General features: G+C 40.0%; 2 protein-coding genes across 6 annotated transcripts in view; one reads left to right on the forward strand and one right to left on the reverse strand.

The window, feature by feature from the left end:
• ATP10D (ATPase phospholipid transporting 10D (putative)) overlaps positions 1–9,866 on the forward strand; it is a 45,507-nt gene extending 35,641 nt beyond the window's left edge. For all 4 annotated transcript variants that reach the window (XM_051789908.1, XM_051789911.1, XM_051789910.1 and 1 more), the window contains 6 exons: positions 222–347; positions 817–1,017; positions 1,685–1,765; positions 2,004–2,108; positions 3,436–3,623; positions 5,385–9,866. In XM_051789908.1, coding sequence (XP_051645868.1) covers positions 222–347; positions 817–1,017; positions 1,685–1,765; positions 2,004–2,108; positions 3,436–3,623; positions 5,385–5,907 — 1,224 coding nt within the window. In that variant the 3' untranslated portion in view covers positions 5,908–9,866. The remainder of the gene's footprint in view (positions 1–221; positions 348–816; positions 1,018–1,684; positions 1,766–2,003; positions 2,109–3,435; positions 3,624–5,384) is intronic.
• Positions 9,867–10,829: 963 nt separating this feature from the next.
• The window catches only part of CORIN (corin, serine peptidase), a 119,814-nt gene continuing 115,163 nt past the window's right edge, over positions 10,830–15,480 (reverse strand). For both annotated transcript variants that reach the window (XM_051789944.1, XM_051789943.1), the window contains exons 21-22: positions 13,790–13,923; positions 10,830–13,357 (exon numbers count right to left, since the gene is read on the reverse strand). In XM_051789944.1, the coding sequence (XP_051645904.1) occupies positions 13,175–13,357; positions 13,790–13,923 (317 nt within the window). In that variant the 3' untranslated portion in view covers positions 10,830–13,174. The remainder of the gene's footprint in view (positions 13,358–13,789; positions 13,924–15,480) is intronic.

The following is a 15,480-nucleotide window of genomic DNA, read 5'->3' on the forward strand; positions in this document are numbered from 1 at the left end:
CTATGTTCCTGCCTATGCTATGTTGGGCTGAGCTCTGTGTGTTAGTTGTAAAGTTTTGTATGGAAGGGGATATCTGAGTGAGGGTAACCTCGTAAGCGCTATATATAAAACATCATAAAATAAGTATTTCCAACAGCAGATAAGTTACTCACTTGGCAGTATCTGAAGCTTGTCTTTAACGGTTTGGATGTAGCATATCCTTTTCTTCATGTGCATTGCAGGCTGTGATGGCAAGTGACTTTGCAATCTCTCAGTTTAGACACCTCAGGAAGCTGCTGCTTGTCCATGGTCACTGGTGTTATACCAGACTTGCCAACATGGTACTTTACTACTTCTACAAGAATGTGGTATGTAGCTATCCAATCCCATAGAAAACACAGTTTGCATATTTGGGGGCACTGAGGGGTTTAGTGGGGCTTTATTTTCTTTTTTCTCTTCCTATTGTGAATGAGATCAAAAAGCATATGTCAAACAATTCAGTTTCTCATTTATGTCTGCAGAGACCAGAGACTCTTATTTCTTGGACTGAATTTCCCACTCAAAGCCATTGTCTGATTTGATTAAACAGTGGGTAATGGGTATTATTAATGTGGTGGCAGCATGACTATTTAAACAAGTCATGTCTGATTTTGAAGTGTAAAACTGCATGCTGGTCAAATATAATTTTCAAGTGTCAGATGGCATGAACTCTGTACCATTTATACCTAGTTTTCCACAGATTACTGTAACCAGACCTAGGATCTGCCTGGTTTTCTCCTGGCTTTTAAAACACTTGTCTGTGAGTAACATTTTATCATGTCATCTTTGACTTTTCAGACCTACGTGAACCTCCTATTTTGGTACCAGTTTTTCTGTGGGTTTTCAGGCACATCAATGACTGACTACTGGATCTTGATTCTTTTCAATCTCCTTTTTACATCGGTACCACCCATCATTTACGGTGTCTTGGACAAAGATGTATCTGCAGAGATACTCATGCAGCTCCCACAGCTGTACATGATGAGCCAGAAATCTGTGGTAGGTTAAAGAGTGCTTGGCCTGAAGCAAATTGAAATGGTCAGCATTTGAGCCATTTTTATCTTTCTTTCATGATTCACCTCAGACAAACATTGTTTTAAAGCACTTTCTCTATTAGAAAAACATCTAGGCCTGTGCAATATGTGCACAAATAAAATCTGTTTTTCAGAAAATTTTTGTTGGCTCTTTTTAGTCATAGACCCGATCTTATTTGGATGATAAGAAAAATTAAAGACTTCAGGTGAAGCAATGTACTACATAAACATTGTTAGAGAAGTCAAGCAGAGCATGTACCAAAAAGAAGGGGATGGACAAAGAAGAAAGTGGGACTTGGCATTCAGTGATGGTGAAGTGCAGGGTACATCACTGTCTGCTAGCCCCCTCCTTTCCTTAGTACTCAGTTAACTACAGCTCTAGTAGGTCTGTTCTGACAGAAACGACTGTAAGATCAGAGTTCCCAGAGGTGGCTGCTGATTTAAATACTAACAGTTATGGTTGGAGGGAGATCTTCATTCTAATAACTATAACACAAAAGATGCTTCTTTCATTGGGAAACTAACTGGAATTACTTCTGCATGTAATCTTTCCCCAAATCCAAATTAAAGCTAGTTAAGGATGCAGCAATTTGTTCAGTTTGTTTCAATGCCATTATGTTTTTTTCTCACAGGCTTACGTGCCTTCAACTCTCTGGATAACCTTGCTGGATGCTTTTTACCAAAGTCTGGTTTGCTTTTTTGTGCCTTACTTTGTAAGTGCTGGATACAGAATACATTTATACATTTTGACATGCTTAAAACCTAGGCAAATCAGAGAATAAGTATTTGATTTTTCTTCCTGATATATAAATGTATACTAAGAAGATCATCATTGGAATGGAAGTGAAATGTGTGCATGCAAATATGTATGATATTGAAACTATTCATGACACTTTGTATTGGGACTATATGTAAAGAATATATTACACTGACTACTGTCTTCCTTTACAGACTTACTATGACTCAGACATAGATATTCTTTCTTTTGGAAACCCTATAAACACAGCAGCACTCTTCACAATACTGTTTCACCTTCTCATTGAGTGCAAGTCTGTGGTGAGTACTTTATTTCCAAAACAGTATATTCCTAACAGAATATGTGCATACAACTTTCAATAAAAAGAAATGGAAGAAAGATCTTCATATACAAAACAGAATACATATAAAAGGGCCAAAAACTAAATATTATACTTATGTGACCATGACAGCTCTTCTAATGCACCTCTCATTGGAACCAATAGAATTACTCATATGACTAAAATTAATACAATTTGGCCTCAGAATTATTTGTAAACAGTGAAAGGATCCTGCCTTGTTAAGGTATGGTGGATTTTGGGGATGTCAGTTCAGTTTTGCAAATGATAAAATCAACCAGTGATCTACTGAAACTTCCTTAGTTCTCAAAACTGGCATCTCAAAAACAACAATGTGAATTGTTGATTTTGAATGCTTGGAGCTGATGATCTGCTCTGTTGCCAGGATGAACAGTTCGGAGGGGTATTTTGATGCCAAAATGGGAAAAGCAGTATGGTACGGAAACATTATTGCAGTTTTTAATTAAGTCTGCGCAAGCTGAAGCATCTGCATTACCTTGGATAAAGTTATAGCCCTTACAAGGGTAATATTTGGCTATTTGGCATAATTTTAAAGAAAATACATGAATGTTTACAGTAGAAGGACACAGGTTAATGGATTTTATTATTTATTTGACTTTTTTTGAAAAATATTTTTAGGATTGTTTTATAATGGATGAAATTTCAAGTTGTGATTTCATTGTTCTCTTGGGAGCGTGGCAATCATGACAAAAATGTCTTTATTGAGAATATATGGATAGCATGAGTGTATTCACACTCTGAATAGAGAACTTGACTTAAATGGGTTTTGTTTGGCGTTTTTGAATGTCGGCAAGCTGTCAGACCAGTGACAATGTTGTTTCCTATTATAGTCGTTTAGGTGTAAAATTACAGAACACTCCAGTGTAGAAAGCTGATTAACCTCTCAAGCAAGATACATAAGGGTGGTGTCATGTGAAGGTCTGGCCTCCGTTTGCTTGAGAAAGCTTTCTTTGCTGCCAGTAGATGAGGTGGCAAATGGCATAAAAATGTCTTTCATGAAAGAATGAAAAGCTATGAATTTATTAAAATTAAATAAATTAAGTGGTTGGGGTACCTGTGTACTGTGGAAAGACAGCTCCATTCTTTCTGGACCGTTTTGTATGAAATTGGGAATATTATCTGAACAGATGTATCCTCTGGTACATTCAGCAGCTGCCCTTGGAGGAAGAGGATGCACGTTCATGCTTGCCAGTGTACACACATACAGGTGTTACAGGTCTTCCTGTTTTAGAGCTTAAATCTAATTTCTTTCCTTTTCTGCTTTGCAGACTTGGATACATACAGTAGTTATAATTGGCAGCATCCTGTTTTACTTTATCTTCACTCTGGCTTTTGGAGCAAGCTGCAAAACCCACAACCCACGATCAAATTCTTACTGGATCATGGAAAAGCACATAACAGACCCAGTATTTTACTTAGTTTTCCTCCTGACTACTTGTGTTGCTCTGCTACCCAGGTGTGTTTCTGTTTTATAATCACAGATTTCTGCTGTTACCAAAATTAGTTTTCTGTGACTCAGTGATGTTATAAATCTCTGGCTAGAGGTCTTCCCCCCCAGCCTCCAATTTAAAGAAAATTTCATGACTCTACCAGACCAAGCTATTCAAGGACAACTTTTTAGTGACACTTAGTTCTCAAAGTAAATTTCAGTAATAAAAAAACATTTTGTTATTTACATTATATTAAATATTGTCTTTGAGGGGAAAGAAACAGTAATTTTTCTAACCACAGAGTTCATAATTTATATACAAATCGGTGATCAAAGCTGGATGTGTACTATGCTTAGTGCATGGACATATAAGTACTGTGCTTAGTCTGTGTTTATTTGTGAAATGATTTTCTGTTTGAAATTTATGTCACAAGTATATACACGAATATTTAGAATGAACAATGCATGTACAGACTTCTTTGTGAAGTGAAAACACACTGACTAGGTTCACAAGGGGCCCTGATATTTTTTGCCTCACTGCAGAAGTCCAAGTTCAATAACTCATTCACTCTGGAAAGGCGGGAGCACTGGGTGGAGGTCCCAAACTCCAGCATGCTGAGCAGGGTGACACCTGAGTGAGCCAACAGTGTGAAAACCAATGAAAGAGACTTGATCAAACTCTTGGTTTAGCTCTCCTTAGTAGCCACAGCTGTCTTCCTTTCACTGGCTGAACGTGAACTCGTCTGCAGCCTATCAGTGAAGTGCCTCTGCTAATTTGTTCATTGTTCTGTGTTTTGTCTCTTTCATTTCAGAAAGAATTAGACTTGAAATTGAATTGCACAGACAGATACTAAGAAGTGCTGGGGAGAATAAGTGCTGTTTCTTCCTCATCTGATTTAATTTTTTATGGCTAGACACAATCTCAGCACCCTTTCTGGGTCAAGTGCTGCAGTACAGGCTGCATAAGTTGTCAGTGCTGCCAGCAGGAAAGCTGGCAGAGCTGTGCCTGTAGGTGCCTGCAATAGCCAGCAAGCATTCAAGTCCCCTTTGAACATGGCTTGATCTGTGTCTTAGGCGTGTCATCCAGGGTTTTGCTGCACTCACTGGGGATCATGACTGATCTGATATGACTGATAGCTTTGGTTCACACTTCAGCAGAAGGACAAACTGTGAGGTACAAGAAACATGTCTGCTCTTTTCTTTGCATCCTTGCTTCTCAGCTTGGAGGTGCTGACAGTAGAGCTTTTTCTTTCACACACAGTAAATCTCCCTTACATGACAAATAAGTAGATAAATGCTGTTCTGGGACCTTTTGGTAGGGCTGTAGAGAGCCAAGGCAGGAGAAAACATTCAGCTTGGTGTCTGCTTCCAATGTACAGCTGTTCAATTTTGTAGAAGAGGGTGTGTTTCATGGTGAATTAAATGCAAAGTAAACTGCACACGGATTTTCATGTCTTTTTCCTGGGGCCAACACTATACAGAGAAAGTTCCACTTCCAGTGTAGTTGGAACCCTGGCCCTTCACTGAAGCTGGCAGTGCATACTGGTGCAGAAACTAGTGTGTAGGAGAACTGTATTCAGGACAGAAAAATGAAGGCAGCTGAGATAATATCTGTCTTTGAAAATGACAGTTTTATGGCATGTTCTGGTGCAGTTGCTGGACTAACAGTTTCCAGAGCCTGCTGCAGCCTCAGGGTTACTTGAAGGTGTTCAATTTCCTTTAGTGTAGCTGGAAACAGTTTTGAGTTTGCTTTTAAACAGCTTATTTGTAACTGTGTTTATTTTGTAGATATTTTCTGAGAGTTCTCCAAGGAACATTGTTTCCATCTCCGTTATTGAGAGCCAAGCACCTTGACAGACTGACCCTCGAGGGGCAGACAGAAGCAATTAAGAGATGGAAAGATGAGTGCAATGTGAATGATAGAGGGGAGTCCCAAGCTACTTCTGTGTCTTTCAGTTCAGCTGCACGTGCTGCATCAGAGGAAGAAACCACTGACAGTGTTTTGCCAACATCTAAAACACCTTTTCAGGCCTGTTCAAGAGATGGGTTAGTAGAGGACACCTCCTCCTTACTAGATATTCAGGATGATTCTGGGAGTACAAATGACTTGAACTCTAAAAAGACTGAATTTCTGAACTTATCAAAGGAAACTAATACAGATACATTTGGTGGTATTAATTCATGTGCCAAAGTCTCTGTGTGTGCTTCGGAAGTGGGCAGCAGTGCTGTATCTCCAGCAGAAAAAGCAGGTTTGAATTCTCTTTTGTGTGAAGAAGATGCTTTACTCTGTTTTACAAAGTTGGAATGCTAACTGGTTAAACACAAGAGTAATAACTGCTGATTTATGCTACACTGTGGTTCTGTTTTCTTCAGCCAAGGTAGATGACACACACATTTCCTTAAAAGCTTTTTTGTTTATAAAACTTTTCAATAATTTATTAAGATGTTCAAGATCTCAGAGGCTGGGTTGTTTTTTATATATCTTCATACAGTAGAATTTGCATACTGCTTATTTCTTGTATGCAACATTGCATAATACCTAATGGTTTTGCATGGATGCAGATTTGCAGGATCCAGTTAAGGTAAGTCATCCTGCTCCTTTGCAGTGCTACCCTAGAATCCTGGCATTCCCTGGGATTCACCATTTGCTGAAGTGTGAAGTAAGCAGAAGGGCTGGGATGTAATGTTACTGGTTAGCTTGTTTCAAGACTTGTAGTTACTTGTTGCAGTGTGTGTACACAGTAATTTCTATAACCATTATGGTCCAGTTTGTTCACCAGGCTATTGCAGGGGCCATCTCACTGCTGGCCAAACACCTTTTTAACCATCAGGAGAGCAGCCCAGAAGAGACATGTGTCATGTGTGTCCCTCACCTTTCTCTTCACGAAAAGAGCAAATCCTAATGCAGTCTTTTGTTCTCTGTGTTAGTTCATCCTCCTACTGCATCCCTCCATTTTGACTCCATGTACCATTCCAAGTTATTCACCACTGACAGGACTTCTTTTCCTCCTCACCCAATTCAGATGTTGACTGCTTGACTTTTCTGTAAACTGCCTCCTGCCTGCACTGCAGAATTGTCTGGCAGTGGGTAACTCCGGTCTGTCTTCAGGCTTTCTCTTACAAATAGCAGCTTCCAGCTGATGAGATCACTCTTCTTTACTCTCAGGTGTTTTTACATTCTTCCAGACTTTTATAATAATCAGCTGAAGTGTCTCTAAGGGCTGCTCAGAAGAAGGTATAGCCCACTGCATATCCCACATTCGAGTGCTGTTGCTCATCTCCTCTTGGAGGTAGATGAGTCCAGCACACTGAACAAAGGTGGTTGAGGTACACATGGCTACTTCTGGATTCCAGACTAAAATATGGCTACCATTTTACTTCCCTCCATTTACTTCCCTTTGCCAGTTACATGGCAGATTTATGGAGGAACTTAGGAAAATTTTTTGTATCCGCTAACACCTGTTGAAATAAAAACTTTCCTCAAACTGTAGCTGCTAATGAATTATTAGTATTGAGCCCATTTTTTGGTTCTGTTACTTTCTGAAAGGTTCTGCTTTCCAATTGCCAAGATTTGTGTTTATTTTTAGGCACTGTGTTTGGGGCAAGGGCTCTGCTTTTTAATTGAACCATGAGCTTTACACATCAATGATCAACATTACATATTCCACATCTTTTAAGATCTCTGCAAGAATTTAAACAAACGCTGTGAGGTCTGAGACTGCTGCTGCTATGCAGGGCAGATACTGAGGGCATGCTAAGTTCATTCAAATGCCGGTCACCACATGTTACCAAAAGTTTAAAACGGTTCTGTTTTCAAAAGGTAAAATGTAATTAGGGCTGACTCCATCCCTAGTGTTAGTGAGGAGAAAAAGAGAAAAATAACCTTTTTGTTTTTTCTTCTGTAGAAATAAAAAAGAGGAAGAAGCCAGTGATGACAACTATTTCTGATTTTTTTTTTTAATCTGGTTGAACATGAGACAAAATGTTTTGTTAAGTTCTAACATCAAGTTAGTGGGGACCTTTGAAGTGATGGCAGACATTCAAATTCTAAGAGATCATGTTGAGCATGTTGGTTTGCAGTTACGTTTTCAGATGTTTGTCTGTAACATCCTTCTTGCTGTGGGGGCACCTTGCCAGGAGTGGCCTCCAGTTGTTCAAGTGAAACATCTCAGCTTTCTCTACAAGCCATGGGAGCTGCAAGGTGTCCAAAAAGAAGGTGCAAAACAGCCAGCAGGTTGTGCAGGGAGATGAGCTGATACAAGGGCAGAATCATACAGGAAGAGACTTACTGGGATGCAGTGAAATCATCTACTCTGCTGCACAGTCCCAAGGCAAGCTCAGCTCTACCCTTGCAATTCGTAGCAGATGTTCTCCTGTTGTAAAGAGCTCCAGAGAAACAGGCCAGGCCAGTGCTTTCCTGCCCTAGAAGTCAAATACTGGTTTTGTTTCTATTGTCTGACCTGAATGAATCATCTGCACCTTAAGCCTACGGCACTTGTGTCTACAGGGCAGATTGTTTTTATGTTCTGTGAGTCTGTGACTATGACTGTTGAGCTTTTATGGAGGAGCTTTGAGACTTAGCAGTGATCTGAGGGAGTGCAGGGCTCAGCTCTGTCCCCTCCTGTCACTGTGAAAAAGACTTTGGAGGACAACACTGGCCTGTGACCTGCCCTCTTACTGCCTCTGCTGCAGGAGCAGAACCTACCAGCACATTTGTCAGGTAGATCATTTGGAGTCAGGAATTCACATGGGTCTTACACAAAAGCCATAAATATTCAGAGTAAGATCTTCCAAAACCTGTCTGTAAGCCATGGCATCAAAATAACTACATGAAGAAAAATAAGTTGGAGTCATCTGTCAGCCCTTAGACCAGCTGCATGATGCCTCTGGGACATTTAAATTGCTATTATGTGACTCTTTACAAGCATGATCACCCCACTACTCACAGCTTAGTGCAGGACACATCTTAAACTGAATGAAAGCTGATTTCATTTGGGTCTCAAAAGTGCCAGGCTCTGTGGGTTACTGTGAAACTGCAGATAATTTTAAATGTTTCTCTCTGCTGAGATTGTGTTTTTGTATCACTTGAAATGGTGCAAAATAACACACACTTTTTTTATTTTGTGTCTTGCATCACTGATGTATTTGATACTGCATGTTGCTTAAAATTGTCCTCTATAGGTTGTGTTCTAGTAGAGGACTTTGACAAGCAGTTTGGGTATCTGTTATCCGTTGCATAAAACACTTTTTTGGGGGGTTGCTTTTTTTTTGGTTGGTTGGTAGTTTTTTGGGTGGTTGGTTCATTGGTTGGTTGGCTGGTATTTTTGTGATGGACAAGCAGCAGAAATACCTGAGGGCTGTTTGCTGGGATCACTTGCTGTCTTTTACTGAAGGGAAGATGAAGGTAGTGAGTCTTTAGTAAAAGCTTCAAAATGTTAATTGACCATATCTAAAGTGGTGCCAAATGAAGGGTGCAAACGAATTGCTCTCCCTATACTTCTCAACAGTTCAATGTTCCCTTTATTATTTTTTTTTTAGCACTGAAAACATCATGATCCCCTGCTTGCTTATGCACTCCTGCACTTAGGCACAGCATGACCTCACTTTTCCATTTTGAAAACAAGCTTTTTAAGATCATCTCACAGGTGCCTTCCAGATGTCATGTACATTTAGGCTTTTGTCATTTTAAAATAAACCAAAACAACCACTTTGAATTGCCCCAAACTTTGCAGCTACACCTAGAGCAGCTTTAACTGCCTTTGTGATGTGCAATATTTGATTTTTCTTTCACTGCAGCCATGCCTGTGCTAAACATTTGCAGGAGGCAGTCAGCCATTGCCTTTACTGAGCAAGTGTTTTGGCAGCACTGAGGTTTGGTCTGTACCTGGGGCACAATTTCAGCTGAATGTTTAGCCCAAGCCATGTTTTTTCCTCAGGCCCAGTGGCTGCAGCTCAAGGCTGAGGAGAAGGCAAGGCAGAGTGCCTGCTGCTCCCACCATCCCTGGCTCTCTGCGAAGGCTGATGGGCAAGTCCTGAATGTGACTGTGTTAAGATCATTCTCACAACTGAATTTCAGTGTGGTTTTTGTATTATTTGTTCTTGTTTTATTCTGGTTGTGTTACTCTTGCTCTCATGGTCCTGGCTGCCTTACTGCAGTGAAAACATACATTTTAACTGTTTTAAGCTTCTGTGTGCATTTTGATTTCAGCATGTTTGCATGTTGTTGAAATGTTGTGTACAAGTTAAAAGAAGATTGTTATTTCAAACTAATTGTATTCCAGAGAAATAGCCATAGAACAAAATGTGTTCAGATTGCAGATTTAGTTTTTCAGATTTCTCAGTCTGATGCTGGTAATATTCTGTACTGGAAGCATACACACAGAAGAAACTGAAAGTTTTACAGTGATAGTAGTGCCAGAATCTCCACAAGTGTTGCAGTGCTTACAGGCCTGTCAGGGCTGCGTAAAAAAAAGCCAGCTAAGGGTACAAAAATGCTTTTTGGAGGCTATTTTTAGGCATTATTGCTAAAGTTATAACTTCACATCTCCTTATTACCATTTAGTCTCTGTAAAGTTTAAAACACATTTTCAACAGAGAGGTTACTTGGAAAATGATTGTAAATTTTTATTAGTACAACCAGAAAGACACGTGTCGGCTTGACTGTGTGGCATTGCTTCCATTTGGAGCTACAGCTGTGGTAGAAACAAAACTGACAAATGTTAACCTTACCTGTAAGAGAAAAAGTGTAATTATGATCAACACACAGGGAAAGACTTGCTACAGTGGAAGGAAGAGCATGTTTGCCTATTTCATGTGCACACATAAAAAAACCAGTATAAAAATACCTTTATAAAATTACAAATTTCCTCTTTACACGGAATGTTGTGTCAGACAGAGTTGTGTGGGAGGACAAGACCCAACTGCTCCCTCCTAAAGCCATTTGGGATGGGGTTCAGCCTGTAATTTCTTCATAGGAATCCCATACAGGATGGGTCTAGACCATATGTTTAAGCAGGACTCTCCCTCGTTTCCTGGGAGGGACTGCTTGGAAACTGGTGACAGGCCAAACCCAGTTAATTAAAATGTATAATTACATGTTATCATTTAGTAATGCTAATATCTACATGAATGATTATATGTACTCCAGTGCTTTACAATATTCAAAGCTGATAACCACTTCATCTGGTGGAGAGAAGTCAGGCTGGGCTGCTCATTCTGCAACAGCACCTCTTTGGAAAACAGACCTGGCTGAAACCTGTTACCAGGCGTGTCAGAGGGACAGCAGGGCTGGCTGGCTCTGGCAGTCCCTGGGGCCGCCTTCTCAAGGAACTCTTGGTAACCGGCTCCGGCTCTGGGACTTGAGCTTTGCTGCCCTACAGCTGCAGAGATCCTGGCCCCACAGGAAAGCTGAAGTGAGGACTGAGAGCTCCACCCTCGATATCCTTGAGGCAAAGATACCAATAACCTGCTTCAGCTGTAATCTACTTGCACTGGAAAAACACGGTCACAACTGCTTTCTCTCATTTATAGCTGGGGGAAGAAGAATATTAAAGTGTTACAGTAAAACCAAAAATCCTTAAGATACCAAAAAAAAAAACAAAAACCTAAACCAAAACCTAGCAAAGCCTTAGAGCGTTTTCTTTCTGAGCATGAAACAGTGATTCAATAATCAATTAGTTTCAGAATCCATAACATAAATCTTGAATATGTATTAATATTGATGTCTACAGCGCTGCCTAATATGACTAATGTTCTAATGTTAGTCATGCTAAAGAAGATATGGAGATAAGAGGTAAACCTTCACTAAAGCAAAAGATCTATGTAGATAAGTTGCAACATGATTATTAGTACCTGAAATGTCCATGTGTTATGTCTTTCAATGCATGTTTCCACATATGGCAGTCATGGTATTGACAAGGCCCTGCCATGTTGCTATGGGGGCATGCCAGAGGTAGCAGAAAGGGTAATTATGTGCCTTAGGCTGGATTTGTGGGGGACTAGGCACAGCACTGAAAACAGTTTTTAAACACATTGTTCCCCAGTGGAATTCATCCTGTAATCCTCAGTTCCTGACTTCTCCTTCCTTCTCTGGCCTCCCAAAAGCTGAGAGCTGTGCTGGACATCACCTACAGAATTTGATAAGACACACTGTCCCTCTTGCACCATGAAGAGGTGCCAAGCTCCATTATAATCTTTTTCAACCAGACTCCTGGAGACAAGGCTTAGTCTCTTACTACTGCACAGAGCACTCCATGTCTGGCTACCAAGCACAAGAGCTAGGCTCTTTGAGCCTTTGCTGGTAAAGCTGTTGTACTTAGCTTCACTTATTTCTAATACTCATTTGAACAGAAGCTGGAATCTCAAGCTGCCTACTATTCAAGTTTCTTTCTGCTTTTTACCTTTTCCCAAATTTTTACTCTTGTTAGTCAAAATTAAACTTTAAATGCAAGGCACTAGAAGAGACGTATCAAAAAATACTCAGTTCCCAGTATTATGGACATTGCCCATACTGTATCTTTTCCATTTTAAATCTGCATATTCCATCTCTCACCAGATGTCCAAACTAGCTGACTTTAGAAGGGGAAACCATTGCAGTGGCATAGGCAACCTTCTCATGTTTTTAGAGGGCTGGAGAAGGTCCCTGCATGCTTTGTGTGCTGAACACACATGAAGAGAAAAGCCAGTGGGGCACAGGTTTGATAAATGCACTGATCACTGTACTGCTGCCAAGACATGGATGTTTCCTGGACATGTTAGGATACTGGAAGCTGCAGAAAATAAAGTGGTAGAATCTGTCTAAAGAGTGTGAATAATAAAGTTTTGGTCTTGGGTGCCTCAAGTGGTAGTTACGGGTCTTTTGGCCTACTGATTCCTCCATCACTCCTCCGAGATGCCCAAGCTGGCTCTGGGAGCAGAAGCTGTGAATTCAGGACAGTACAGGGTTTTGCCCATGCAAGTTTGCCACTCTGAGGGACAGAATGCAGTGTGCCAGACAGGCACACTGGGAGCATGTGGCTACACACCTTTGCAGACCTGCATATGTGCTTTGATGTGTCCTGTGCCACATGGGTGTACAAACCCATCAATCTCTTCCACCCTCCAACATATGGTGTGACCATGTCTTTGTGTTGTCCTTGTGAATATATGTCCTGCAGTGCCACCTGAATGCACAGAGTTCCTTCCTCATGACAAGAAGTGAGTGAAAATGCGTGTGCTACTAATTGAATAGTATTAAAATAGGTTATTTAAAAAGGTTTTCCTAGCCTGTGCTGCTACTTAGTTTTAATAGCTGAAAGGCAGAAAGTGGCTGATTCTTTCCTTTTAAGCCTTTTGCTGTGTTTGGAATAGCACCACAACACAGTTAAAAGAAAAGTCCAAAGGATTATTAATTCTACCCCAAAGTATATTCATCATCAGAGGGTTCATCATTAACATAAACTGCTTGTTCTATAGCTCCACAACAAGAACAGACAGAGCTTGAAACTACTTTATAGAGTTTCTGGACTGCAAAACCTTTAGAGTTGAAGTGCTGACTCCTTTTTTCTTTTGTCTGTCAGCACAATTCTTACCATCTGGAGTTAATTTAGCAGGAAGGTGTGGATGTATATTTGTCTTTCAATCCACTCAATAAAATGTGACACGTTACTGTAAACTCCAGGTCCCAAAACCTTGGAAAAGCAGACAGAGCCCCAGGATGTTAAACCAAACAAAGTCCAGCGCCCTGCAGGTTGCTCGCACACAAGTGGTCCTCCACTGTCACCCTGCAACAGAAGAGGGAAAATCAGTCTCTTATACACGTGGCTAGCAGTCATGGTTAAAGCTACGTCACAGTTCCTACAGCCATTTGCCTTTAGTAAATAACTCAGCTGTAAAAACCAGCTGCTCTGCTGAACAATGTAGCAGCACACAGCATTACCAGTATTTATTACATTTGTACCAAAAATTACCTGCAAAAGGCTCATACAAATTAAAAAGTTAACTAATATAGATTAACCCTAGAGTCTTCAAGCGGCATTTAATTATCATGAAATTTTTTACATCAGTAACAATAATAGTAATAATAATAAAAGTTTGTTTAAAATATGTAAATAGATGGTTGTCATTCCTATAATAAAGTATGCTATACCTAATAAACATCACTCTACTTTGATTTCTAAAAGCAATTTTGACTGTTTCCATAGAGAGAAGCCTACCATGCAAGAGTCCACAGTGCCAGATTCATAGCCAGCACACAGCATCCTGCTGGTGATGATTTTCATGTCAAAGTATGACTGGCATTGTTCTAAGGAAATGATGCGAACCTCTCCTTCTTGAAGCTTGAAAGGCACTGATAAACAGAATTAAGCATTAAACTATATGCAAACACACAAATACTTAGCTATGATGGCTGTTTGAGAAACATTTTCATTGGGATGAATTTTTAATATTGCTCTATGTATATTAAACGTAAGGAGTGAAGAATCTCCCTTTAGCACAAAGCCAAGGTGAAAGCCAGTGGATTTTTGCACTATTGCATTGCAGGATTTGTGACTGTCATGCTCCTGAGCCAGGAGCATTATGTGTTCCATTCTGGAGAAGGACTGAGCACTAGTGCAATGCTGTTTATTGAACATTCGCACCTTGACATGATATGGTGTGGGATTTCTAAGACAGGGGCAGTAGTGGTTGGAAAACAGTCATATGAGGAAGGTGAAGTTTGATTCACTGTTCCATGGCAGGATCTCCCTGTTTCTTTTGTTTCTCATGCTAAAGCCTGGTATAATCAAAGCCATTTTGAGTTATGTTTGGGTAAATCTGACTTACAGAATGTATCAGGGAATCAGAATTCGAAGCTTATTGAAATGATTGTATCACTTTCAGGAGACAATAAAGGACTTTTTTGTAGACTGGACAACTGAGTGACCTTGAATTCTAATCAAGTTGTTCAATCTAGGTGGTGCAGTAATAAATGGTTTTTGATGCTTCCTAACATAAAACCTTTAAAAGCAACACTGACCACATTAGAGAACCTTTTTCCATTTACCAGTGCTGTGAAAGAGTTCTTTTGGGCTTTTTTTCCTGACATTACATAGAGATATTTTTAGATGGATAAAGCTGCTAGTAAAAGCCTGCACACACTCCTCATGTGTGCAGTTTAATTTTTACCCCATTTGACCCGGCCACTGCAGCTGAAGTCCCACCTGAAGCAAAATGGAAAGGAAAATTTCCTTTTCCCGTGTACAGAAAAGCCATCCCTAGTAATTACTATAATAATAGCAAAGGGAGAAAAACACAATGGCTAGTACATTAACAGGGTTGGGGCAGGCTAATTTGCATATGATTCATACAGAATCATTTTTCCTGAACAAAGATTTACATAACAGTTCTTGTCATGGGACACAAGGATTGCAGTAGCCAAAGAACAAGAAAACACATTAACATTCTGTTCAAATACAAAACCAACAGCTGTGATTATGGAATAAATTGTGTCACAAGTACAAAGTGTGATCCAGTGTGCTGATTCAAGACCCTATTCCTTCAGCCTGTGTACCAATGCTTTCAGAGCCTTCAGCTTTCACTGATCTAGGAATATTTCCACCTGCAATGATGATGCGATACCTTTGCAATACAGTTCTGAATACAACTTAGACCAGTAAAATGATAAGTAATTCAGATGACTTTCTTGACAAGAGTTTCTAGGTCCTCAGCATTTTTAAAAATCAAACCACTTGTCTAAATAAGGATTAAGAAGCATAAATTGAGGCTGCTGCTTTGGAAAAGCTAGGCTCTAATCACAACTTGATCTGTTCGAGAGTAGCTCCAGTTCCCTGGTATTTACTAAGACCCAGTAATAGTATAAATGGATGAAGGTTTGTAACAGGATCACTTGTTTGAGTAACTCAGT

The sequence above is a fragment of the Manacus candei genome, unplaced genomic scaffold (genome assembly GCF_025592945.1).
Source record: "Manacus candei isolate 608988 ecotype Guabito, Panama unplaced genomic scaffold, ASM2559294v1 h1tg000028l, whole genome shotgun sequence".
Taxonomy (NCBI): domain Eukaryota; kingdom Metazoa; phylum Chordata; class Aves; order Passeriformes; family Pipridae; genus Manacus; species Manacus candei.